The sequence below is a fragment of the Sorex araneus genome, chromosome 2, assembly GCF_027595985.1.
Source record: "Sorex araneus isolate mSorAra2 chromosome 2, mSorAra2.pri, whole genome shotgun sequence".
NCBI classification, from domain to species: Eukaryota; Metazoa; Chordata; class Mammalia; order Eulipotyphla; family Soricidae; genus Sorex; species Sorex araneus.
This window is the reverse complement of record NC_073303.1, coordinates 5,777,450-5,789,916: the sequence shown is the minus strand read 5'-3', so window position 1 is coordinate 5,789,916 and position 12,467 is coordinate 5,777,450. Positions and strand designations below refer to the sequence as shown.

Sequence of the window (12,467 nt, the reverse complement as noted above, 5' to 3'; positions counted from 1 at the left end):
AATCCTATAGACATTTTCACACAAGTGTCAACCCATATATTTCAGACTTCAACTGTGAAAGGGCAAATGCTTCTGCTTTTTTTTTTCCAATTCCTTAGATGTGAGAAACTAAGAAACTAGTCTTCTTAGTTTCTTCCACTTAGTCAGGTCAGAAAGCTAGGCAGATATAAGGAAGTTTAGAGGTGGAAGGAGATCTTCTTGGAAGAGTTCCTTGTAACTGCTTAAAAGATTTTAGAATATTGTAATTGAAAAATATGAGAATAGTTAAATTTAATTTAATTAGTGACTAATAAAATAATCACTAATATTATAAATAGCACAGAGTAGGGTGTTTGCCTTGCACGCGGTCCACACAGGTTCAATTCCTCAGTTCCTCTTGGAGAGCACAGCAAGCTACTGAGAGTATCCTGCCCTCAAGGCAGAGCCTGGCAAGCTACCTATAGCGTATTCTATATGCCTAAAACAGTAACAACAAGACTCACAATGGAGAGGTTTACTGGTGGTGCCTGCTCGAGACAATCGATGAACAACAGGAGGACAGGACAGTGCTACAGTCTTATTAGTGATTCTGATGCAAATAGTTCAGTTCTGAGCACCTCTCTCAATGTTATGTTCTTTATGAAAATATGAAAATTTGTTTCCATGATCTTTCCTAAATCTAGAATTGTATTAAATTTAGTAATCTTGAAATTTGATGGAAAATTAGAAAATTAGTAGTTCCTATGTTTATCTAATTTGAGAAATGTGAATTCATATTTAGAAAGATATTACTTCTAAACAAATTTAATTTCCCCCTCACTTTATTGAAACACTGTGATTTATGAAGTTGTCTATGACAACTTTTTGCAGGATTCAATATTCCAACGTCAATCCCTCCACCGTCGTCTCCATTTTCCCAAGCACCCCGCAAACCTGCCCCTGCAGCAAGTCAACACTAATTTATTTTTTATTCCTTTAGACAAATTCAACTTTTAGCTGGGTTCGGATTTTCAAAAGAGTGAAAGTTATTTTATTTTCTAGAGATCATTGGAATAATGTGCTATCATTTGATGTTATTATTTTTGGTCTTATTGTGTTCTCTATCTCTGTCTCTCTTCTTTCTCTTTCTCTCTCTTTTGTTTTAGGGTCATCCTGGTGGTGCTCAGGGGTTACTCATAGCTCTGAGTTCAGGTCTTGCTTCTGGAGGGCTTGGGGACCAGGTGTGGTGCTGGGATGGATTTGGGTCCGCTGTGTGCAAGGCAAGCGCCCTACACACTTTACTCCCTCTACAGCCCCATGAACTTTTTTTTTTTAAGTAATTGAGATATAAATTTTAATGATAAAAGCTAACACACTAGATTTGGAAAAATTAGTATTTGCTGTTAAATAGCATTAGGAATATGTGGTATATAGAAAGTTCTATAGTATGCGTTTTGACATTGGAGTTGAATTTATTACTAGATGCACAATGTAATTTATTTTAAAATTAAAAAAAATTGAAAAAACTAAAGTAATTGTGTTTGGACACACAGTATTCCAGCACAGACTCCACCTGCAGTGCCCCGGGTTGGTCCCAATCCTCACACTGACTCCTTGACAGACACAGTGTAAAATTTGGGGTTTGGATCTTCTGTTTTCAGTGTTGTTAGTTTTGTGGCTTGGCTATGTAGCTATAAAAACTTAGACATTTAGCTTTAGAACGAGAAATTTAGAGAAATCTTATATATTTTTGGATAAAATGTAAAATGGCACAGCAATTCTGGAAAATAGTATGACTTAAAAATTAATTTATACATATGTGATTAATTTTATTGAGGAGTATTGAAAACAGTATCTCAAAAATCTATCTGCATAGATCAAGTTCATTGACATGATGCAAAATAGGTAAGAAATGAGAACATCTGGGAAAGAGGTGTGAGGGGACTAAAGAAAAGAAATAAGAATTACCTAAATGTCCTTTCAGGGATTAATTAAGATCATCTGTTTTCTATACATATCGCAATTATTTTAGTAACAAGAAAGAATTCTGACATTACAAACAACCTGTACAAATCAGAGGGACATCATTAAGCTACATGAAATGAAGCAGTCAGAGAAAGACAAGTACTATATGGTATCACACATAAGAGGAACCTAAAATAAGAAAAAGCTAATACCATAAGAACAGAGAATAGGATAGAATGTGGTATCCAATGTCTGGAGGTAAAGGAAGTGAGGATGGTGTCCGTAAAAGATACAGCTGCTTACTAGAAAAAGAATAAGTTCTGAAGAGTTAATGTTCAGCAGGCTGGCCATAGTTAATAAAATGGTATTGTGCACTTGGAATGTGATATTTCAATTAAAATTTTAAGCATATGCAACACACACCCAGACACGAAGTGAAGGATATTGAAGATATGAGATACTAGATATTCATTTTCTTGTTTGTGATCATTCTTCAATATGAGTGACTATTGAGTCATCCTGGTGGATACTTTCAATATCATAATTACATTTGTTAATTATTCCTCAACACATTAATTAGATAAAATTTAGGACACCAGATAAAGATCTAGAATTATATTGACCTAATTTACCTTTTTGAATTATAAACATAGCTGAGTGAAATGACAATGTTAGCTTTTGCTATTCCTCAAAGTAAATAATAATTGAATGAGATATGCCCTTAGGAGGGCACAGTGGGGGGCCAGAGTGATAGTACAGCTTGCATTGTGTTGGCCTTGGAGGCAGCCATCCGTGGTTTCAACCTCGCCATCCCATATGTTCCCCTGAGCTCTGCTAGGATTCCTGAGTGCAGAACCACGAGTCACCCCTTATCATCACTGGGAGTGACCCAAAAAGAAAAAAATGAAGAAAAAGGGCACAGATAGGATATTTAAAAAGGTAAGGGAATCGATGTGGAAGAATATCTTATATGCAACAAATTTTATTACCTGGAACAATGTAGATAGATGGCAGAATGCCAGTGCTTCATCTATGCTTGTGCATTTTTCCCCCAATTTCTGCACTGGAGATTGAACCCAAGCACATACTTTACTGCTAAGGCACATATGTGGATCTTTGAACTTATTACTTCTAAGTTAATTTTGTGGGGAGATTTGGTCCCCACCTGGTAGTGCTCAGGGCTTGCTCCTGGCTGTGTTCAGAGATCACTCTTGGGGACCATCTGGGGTGTGGGGCCAGGAAACATCTGGGCCAGATGCATGCAAGGTAAGTACCTAAATCCCTGTACGTCTCTCTGGCCCAAACATTATTATTATTTAATTTTTCTTCTTGTATAAAGTAGTTCACAATATTTTTATTACATTTAATATCCAAACACCAATCCACCCCTATTACACCTTCCTAGCCCAATGTTTCCATCCTGAACCCCAACCCTAAGCAGAACCAAAATAATATATTTTGTATTGTTTGTTATGAAAACCCGCTGAAAATGCTCCAAAAAAATTTCCTGAGAGGAAAGAGTGTGAAGATTGTTGTATTTCACCCAGGGGCCATGAAGCCCTTCTGTAAGAGATCACTAGGAATATTCTCGGTAGCGTGCTGGCTCTCTGAGAGGGACGGAGGAATCTAACCCGGGTCCTACACATGCAAGGTAAACGCCCTAGCACTGTGCTATTGATCCAGTCCATCAGTGAATGTGTTCATGTGAGTATATGTGTGTGTGAGTAATATGAGTGTGCGTTGGTTGTCTGAGTGTGAGTGTGTGTGTGAGTATGTAATTGTGCAGGTGTGTGTGCATGTGTGTGTGTGTGTGTGTGTGTCTCATGGGGCTAGGTTCTGTGACTCTTCCTTTGGAAAATGCTGCACTAATATATATATATAATAAATATATGTAATATATAATATAATGTGATATATATAGCACTGTCGTAGCACTGTCATCCCATCGTTCTTCGATTTGCTCTAGCGGGTACCGGTGGTGTCTCCATTGTGAGACTTGTTGTTACTGTGTTTGGCATATCCAATGTGCCACGGGTAGCTTGCCAGGCTCTGCAATGCAGGCGGGATAGTCTTGGTAGCTTGCCAGCCTCTATGAGAGGACTGGACGAATCGAACCCAGGTCCGCCACGTGCAGGACAAACACCCTACCCACTGTGCTATTGTTCCATCCAATGATAATTACCAAAAAACAGGAAATGGACCTATGTGTATTGAGACAAAAATAATATAAAAAGAATATTTTTTTTGGATAAAATTCCCTCTGTTCATTTTTTCTTTCTTTCTTTTTTTTTTTTTATCCCAACAGACCAATGGAACAAAACAATGAAACAGATGATGGATATCTTGTCTTGCTTGGATTCTCAGACCAGCCCCGATTGGAGTTTATCCTTTTTGTGGTGATATTGGTCTCCTACCTTCTGACAATAGTTGGCAACACAGCTATCATCCTGGTTTGCTGCCTGGATGCCAAACTCCAGACACCCATGTATTTCTTCCTCACCAACCTCTCCTTTCTTGACCTGGGCTTCACGACCAGTGCTCTCCCTCAGTTACTGTGGAATTTGAAGGGACCATCCAAGACCATCACTTGGACTGGCTGCGCCATCCAACTCTACGTGTCCCTGTCCCTGGGTTCCACGGAATGTGTCCTCCTGACTATCATGGCATTTGATCGCTATGTAGCTGTGTGCAAACCTCTCAATTACACCACCATCATGCACCCCTCCTTCTGCAAGGCCCTAGCAGCAGTGGCATGGGTGAGTGGAATGGGAAATAGTCTCATCCAAGGCACCATCACCCTTCGGCTTCCTCGATGTGGGCGTCACCGTCTGGATCACTTCGTATGTGAAGTACCTGCCATGGTCAAGTTGTCATGTGTTAACACGCATGCAAATGAGGTCCAGCTTTTTGTGGCCACACTAGTTCTCATCCTTACTCCTATGTTATTGATACTGCTCTCCTATGGCCTCATTGTGAAAGCAGTGATAAAACTGAAGTCAGCCCAAGCTGGGCGCAAGGCTCTTGGGACCTGTGGCTCTCATCTACTAGTGGTGTCCTTCTTCTTTGGGACCAGCTCGGTCATATACATCAAACCACAGAAGTACTATGGCTATGTTGATGGAAAGTTCCTTACACTCTTCTATGGAGTTGTGACTCCCACCCTCAACCCCCTCATATATACTCTCAGGAATAAGGATGTGAAGGGAGCTCTGAGGAGATTGTTGAGAATAGACGAAAAGTGACCTTAGCTAGAAAATGACTTTAGATATATCATCAGACAATTGCTCCTGCATATAGAGTATACCCGTTTATTACTTTTCTATATGTAGGTACAGTGTAAATAGCATGGTTTTGAAGAAAAACACACGCACTTTTTTTTTCTTTTTGGGTCACACCCGGCGATGTGCAGGGGTTACTCCTGGCTCATACGCTCAGGAATTACTACTGGCGGTGCTCAGGAGACCATATGGGATGCTGGGAATCCAACCCTGGTCAGCCGCGTCCAAGGCAAATGCACTACCCGCTGGGCTATCATTCCAGCGCCCCCCCTTCAAGGAAACACTTTTATGTTCACCTTGGAAGGTCATGGAACTTCTTTTGTATGAATGTTTATGTTGTGTGTGAACCAAAAAAGAAATTGAGAGATTAAAAAAATTAGTTTTTCGATGGGATTGGGGGGTGAGAGGGATACTGGGTTTATTGGTGGTGGAGAATGGGCACTGGTGGAGGGATGAGTTCTCGAACATTGTATGAGGGAAACACGAGCACAAAAATGTGTAAGTCTGTATCTGTACCCTCACGGTGATTCACTAATTAAAAAAATAAATAATTTTTTTAAAATAAAAGGTTAAATAAAAACAGTTTATCAAATTAAAAAATAAAATTAAATAAAATAATTCTCAAGGAAAAACTCATTTATTTACAAGCATATGCGTTAAGTATAATTTATTGGTTAACTCTAGGTGGAATAAAATGATAGGATAGGAACAAAGGGGAAATGATAAAATTAGTATTATTTTGAAATAAAGCAAAATAGTATCTTTGGTGTGATCAGTTATAGGTTGTATTAAGAAATAAGGGTTATATCTTTTAATACTATGCAAATTCTATTTTAATATAAAAAAGAGAAAAAATATGTTGCATACAGAAGCAGTGACTTTTAAAATTTCTGGTCACTGTAGTGTTAAGGAAGCACAAGTTTTGGTAACAATTGTCCATTAAAAAAGTACAGAAGTTTTTCCTGTAACTTTCCTATGTTCAACTTTCCTATTTTCAACTTCACTTTGTTGTCACATGATAAACAGAAAACTTGGCTGATATGGGATTTATTTTGAATAATTTATTTTGAAAAATTAGAATTATCAAAATACAATTTTTAATACAAACTCTTACATAAAATTTCTCTCTCCAAGAACTTGCTGGCAATAAGTGAGGGCTCGTATTGTTTGCAACATTTTGTGACTGAACAGGAAAATGCAGAACACTAAGTGGAAGTAAAGAATTAAAACATGTATTCTTCAAAGATTTGTGAAATTGTAGTTTATTTTATTATGAGAACAAAAAGTCACAGATAGATAAAGTTAAATAAAATATGAGAGAGGAGGTAAAACTAAGGGTGAAAAATTTAGATACTTAATAGAGGCAAGAAAAGAAGAAAATAGAATATCTTTGGAAGATTCTTGGAAAAATGTAAGATAAATGTTTTTGCTGAGACTGGAGAAGAGAAAGTCAAAGTGTAATCTTCGTAGAACTCCCAGGACTGGATTTTCTTCTTTTAGTGAAGGGTATGAGTGTACATCAGTTTCCCATGATAGATCTAAAGTTCATTTTTGCTTTCTTCCTCCTTCTCAATATCCCACAGAATCTGTCTTCTTTCCTTATCTCACTTCCTCCATTTCTTAGGGTTTTTTTTCATATTTTTTGGGTCACACTCGGCAATGCTCAGGGGTTACTTCTGGCTCTGCACTCAGGAATTCCTCCTGGTGGTGCTCAAGGGACCATGTGGGATCCTGGGAATCGAACCCGGGTCACCCGCTTGCAAGACAAACGCCTTACCCACTGTACTATCCCTCCAGCCCCAACTTTTAAAAAGTGAAAATTATAGTGACTTTGATGTAGACTGAGGTAACTTTTAAAAAATCCCACCGAAGACCCCTCCTTTCCTGATCCTTATTCTCTCTCTTCAGAGCCAAAGACTCCTTTTTGAACGTGCAAGACGAGAAATCTGGGCAGCTTCTCAAGCACTGCACATCAAGAGGGCAAAGAGGTTTGTCCCGCATACCTCATTAAGTCAACATCATTAATAAAGCGGTGCTGGGTATGCCATAGCAACATATATTATGAATAGTTGTGAAATTATACACCTATTATATACATAATAGGTTTAACTACTGTTAAAAGATGGTGGGGGCTGAAGCAATAGCACAGCAGGTAGGGCGTTTGTCTTGCATGCTGTCGACCCGGAACCATCAGAACCGTCCTAGCTGTCTATGCCCAGGCGAATAGCAGATTCATTTCCCTCTTCTACAATGTGATGACCCCAACCCTCAACTCTCCAATTTGCACCCCGAGGAATAAGGAATAAACGTGTGTCGGAAGACTGTTTCTCAGAAGCAGATTCGTGAGAAATGCAGCGGTGCACACGGAGTGATCCGATATTAAGGCGAATCCACCACAGCAAAACCACCTGAGACAGCTTGTGGGATCTCTGACTCAAAACGAATGCATGAGGAATGTATGTACCTTTCAGGGCCTTCACAAATGTGACTTGCATGGCCTGCAAGCTTGCTTCTTCTTTTTTTTCTTCCCTCCACCCACCGAGGTACATTTTCAACCACTAATGTCCCCAATATCCCTCCCTCTTCCCGGTTGCACCCCTCCCTCTGTCTCTATGGCAATTTCCTTCTTACTCTCTTTTTCTCTCCTTTTGGGCATTATGATTTGCAATACAGATACTGAGAGGCCATCAAGTTTGGTCCTTGGTCTACGTTCAGCAAACATCTCCCATCCGGAGGCATCCCTCCAGCCATCATTGACTTAGTGGTCCCTTCTCTATCCCTGCTGCTTGCATGTTCTTGGTTACAGAGCAGTCAGACTGCTCTGGGCTCTTTCTCAGATCCTTAAGGACCCCCACTGAAGGCAATATTTTCCTCAAACCCTTTAATTATTCTATTATTCTTAACATTTATCTTGTCCTTTCCCAATTTCTGTTTTTCCTTCAGTATTTCCTTTCTCGGCTGGAGCGATAGCACAGCAGGTCAGGCATTTTCCTTGCATGAGGCTGACCTGGGTTCGATTCCTCCCTCTCTCTAGGAGAGCCCAACAAGCTACTGAGAGTATCCTGCCCCCGCATGGCAGAGCCTGGCAAGCTCCCCGTGGCGTATTTGATATGCCAAAAACAGTAACAAGTGTCACAATGGAGACATTATTGGTGCCTCCTTGAGCAAATTGATGAAAATGGGATGACAGTGCTGTTAGCATTTTCATATTCAAATTTATGTATGAGTGAAAATGAGATGAGATATATGTGCAAAGCAAGGGATAGTCAGGAGTATCAATAATTGTATTTTTGATCTTGTAATATTCTGACATATATCCTAATTTGATCTAATTTATCCTTATTAAATTTAATTGTCTCTTATACAAAATCTCCAGAGTAGTTGCACATTTACTTTTATATTTGGGTAAAGTTGCAGTCACCTGAAAACATGAGAAAGTAATTTAATCCTCTTTTGACTTGAAATATATGAAAAAATGTGATTTGTTTTCACACTTATTTTATGCGTCACCCTTTCCACGGTGGTAATAGAGCTTAAGAGCCTAGATCATGTCCCCACAATTTATTTATTAACTCTATAATTCAGGGTAAATTCCTAACAACTCAAACTCACAGATTTTTCTCTGTCTAAAGTGAGAACTTCAAAATATTTGTTTTATATTTACAAATATAAGGTATGTAGTAAAAACTCAGCAGATCAAACATATCAACTGTCCTCAGTGAAATGTTGATATTACTAATAATCAGGACATTAAACCAAGTGACTCTAATGGCAAAATATACATGTTTCCCAGGTATGAACCATGAGGGTAATCACTTGTCACTATTAATACGATACAGTCCCATTTGTGATGATCATGCATTCTGATTTCGACAGCTGACCAAATACTTTTTTAAATTTCAATTTAAACATGCAACAGACAATGCAATAGTATTGTGGTCTGATTTAATTATTTTGACCCAACAAAGCCTAATGATTGTGACAATTAAATTTACTTCTTTTTTACTATCTGTAGTTTCCCATTCCCAGAGTCTAGGGGAAAACGTAATTTTCACACAAGTCTAACAAGGAATCTAAACACTGTGCAGCACAACTCACACTCAAATAGTCAACCTCCCAAACCTATAATCTAGGTCACACGACAGAGCAATATCAGTTGAAGGCTTGGTTGGCAAAGTTTTAAAAAGCTATCTTGGTGTGATATATTACTCACCTGTATAATTTCCCATATTTTTGAGTTTTCTTTTATATAGCTTTGTAATGACAAAATATTTCTATTATTTTCAGTCACCTCTTTTCACATTCTTATAATCAATCTCTTACTCATTTATTACATTAAGACCTAATCAAAATAAATATGTTTGACATATACATATGGTTTATGCTCTTGAATAATATTTTTCAGATGAAAACTAGTACAAATGTATGATAGGCAAACCCATAGATAAGCATATAAAATTTATTCTTAAATAATGTATCTATAATTTCTGCAAAAGTATATGATTATCACTGTGAAGGATTAGAACATCAGAGAACTCCCCACAATGACCTTTGGTCATTCTAGGAAATATATTTTGTGATTTATGCAACAATTAAAATAATTTATGTTACAGTTTACATAAAATAAAGCAAGAGGCAAAGTATATTCAACGTCTTAAGTTTGAGAAATTGATAGTGAAGATAGTAAAGATTATATTTATTGATTCCAGTGGTCTTTGGCCGCCAGGAGCTCTGCTCGGGGCAGGGAGGAAAGCTGGAGCCCATCCCCTCTGAGGGACCCCGGGGAAGACAGCCAGGGAAGACAGTGGGCAAGAGACCACCGGAACCTAGCCACAGCCATGCTCAAGGCCCCTCTCCACACATTTGGAAAAGCTTCATGCATGAAGGTACCTGCAGAGGAACCCAGGTGTGTGGAATCCCATCAACGGCCAACATCCAGAGACTTAAAAGCAAGCTCCCAGAAGAGAGTGATGCAGAGAGTTTCTTGCCTGCACGCCTGGCTGTCTTCCCCGGGATCCCTCGGAGGGGATGGGCTCCAGCTTCCCTTCCTGCCCCGAGCAGAGCTCTTGGTGGCGGAAGACCACCAGAACCTAGCTACAGCCATGCTCGAGGCCCCACTCCACATGTTCGAACAGGCCTCATGCATGAAGGTACCAGCAGAGGAACCCAGGGGTGTGCAATCCCATCAACGGTCAATATCCAGAGACTTAAAATCGAGCTCCCAGAAGATATCTTATAACCTACTTCTCCCTCTGGGAGAATCTAGCAAGCTACTGAGAGTTTGCTGCCCACATGGGACAGCCTCGCAAGCTTCCCATGGTGTATCCATATGCCAAAGCCAGTAACCAGCTGAATCTCATTCCCCTAACCTTGAAGCCTTTAGAGGCTTCTAAAATCTCAGGGATAGAATGAATGTAGATGTTACTGAGACCACTCGAGCCATGCTTGGAGGTACTGCAGACAGTGCTGGAGGGACGATGCAGTACCTGGGTTTAACCTGGGGCACTCTCATGCAACGTATATAGTCCAGCCCTTTGAGCCATGTCCTAGCAAGAGTACTAGTTTAGAGAAAGACATTAAATTACAATGATGCATGTTAGGTAAACAAAATGACTTTCCAGTGGAAGAATGTCCTGAATATGCAAAGACTCAGATGCCATAAACTATGGAGGATGGAAATCAAATCACTGGTTTTCAATTATACAACACACACACAAACACACACATGCATATATATAATAAATGTAGGATGACACCTCTGATTTTAATAATTGTATTAATGTTTTATTGAGTTAAAAAATCAAGTCACCTATTTTCAAGTTCAGCCCACTTTTTTTTTTTTTATTTCATCCTAAAAATCAGTAAGGTAGATAGACTTTAGAGGCTGTGTAAAATAGCTGATTAAGGATCTGAGGTTGGAGAAAAAGATGTTTTTCTGGTGTGAAACCATGAAAATAAATTCTATACAAAATGATATGAATCCAGAGGAATTGTTAGGATGAACCGAGGGAGAGAAGAGAGAAGGCTCTGGAAGCTAAGATGGAAGAACTAGTGACTTCGAGCAGAACAGATTGCTTTGAAGAAGACTGGGAGAACAGGGGGAGAAGGCAGTAGGAGTAAAGGCACTTTGTATTGCAGAGTCCCCAGTGACACTTGGACGGTGGTGAGAATGCTTGTTGTAGAGTCAGGTCTGATGGGGAGGCCACAATCAATGAACAAAACCCCCTTAGAGGTGTCTGCTCCCCTGGTCCCACCCCCAAAGAGTCTTAGGAAGGCATTGTCCTCAAAACCAGCTGTCCACTACCTTTCACTAAATTCTAAATACATCGAAGAAATAGGTCGACTCTTAAGTATTTTTCTAATATGGCCTTCAAATGAATACCTCACAACATTATTTTGGTTATTCTACGTGCATGGAAATTGCTGACACAGAAGTAACATTTACTGCCTGAGGGGCAGGAGAGGAGGTGGTGGATGGGAGGGGTCCTTGGGACACTGAAGAGGGGAAGTGGGCACCAGGTGGTGAGTGAGGTATTGAAACGGTGTATGCAAGTAAGCTGTCAATCATTAGCAGTATTATAAACTAGATATCACAAGAAAAATGGAGTGTGGAAAAAAAGACAATTATTTGGTATAATTAATAAGAAAATTCTTCTGGGCCAGAGAGATAATATGGGGGTTAGGAACTTGTCTTGTTTGCAGCTGACCTTAGTTTAATCCACAGCATGGCATATGGTTTTCCAGTCCTCAGGAAAGATCACTGAGCATAGAGCCAGGAGGAAGCCCTGAGTACTGTGAGATGTGGCCTATTTCCCCATTTATCTTACAGTGCATATCTAAAGTATTGATAAAGAGAAATCAAAGGTTTTTCTATGCTGGTAAGAACCGAATAAAAGAAACATTCAGTTATTGACTCAATATCCCTTGGGCCTCTTTGTCCATGAGAGGGGAAGGTTAGAAATATCCTTGGGTGTAATTAATCCCAGATGTCTATACTGAATGAAAGGAATCAACAATTCTCCAAAGAAGGCAAACTGGAAGGTAATGAATGACCAGTTTTTCAGTGGAAACAATGAATGAACCCTCATGCACAGGACCATTGATTGTGAGTCCTAAGAGGGCGGAAAAACATCCTCAGGTAAATCCAAACCTCCACACAATGCTATGATCTGAGTTCTCACTTCGTGAGGCAGAAGAGTCATTACTGTGATGACAAAATGGATTTATACAATGTCAGTAGGACAATAACTCCAGGATGATCATGAT

At 39.4% G+C, this 12,467-nt stretch overlaps 1 protein-coding gene across 1 annotated transcript; it reads left to right on the top strand.

Annotated features, from left to right (window-relative positions):
• The first annotated feature begins 4,232 nt into the window (after positions 1–4,232).
• On the top strand, positions 4,233–5,165 carry LOC129402436 (olfactory receptor 2G3-like). The gene has a single exon (XM_055129001.1). The coding sequence runs from the start codon at positions 4,233–4,235 to the stop codon at positions 5,163–5,165; it is 933 nt and encodes a 310-aa protein (XP_054984976.1).
• Positions 5,166–12,467: the final 7,302 nt, after the last annotated feature.

Bases quoted from the DNA above. Each gene is read 5' to 3' on its own strand.
- LOC129402436 (XM_055129001.1), top strand. From the start codon at position 4,233: ATGGAACAAAACAATGAAACAGATGATGGATATCTTGTCTTGCTTGGA.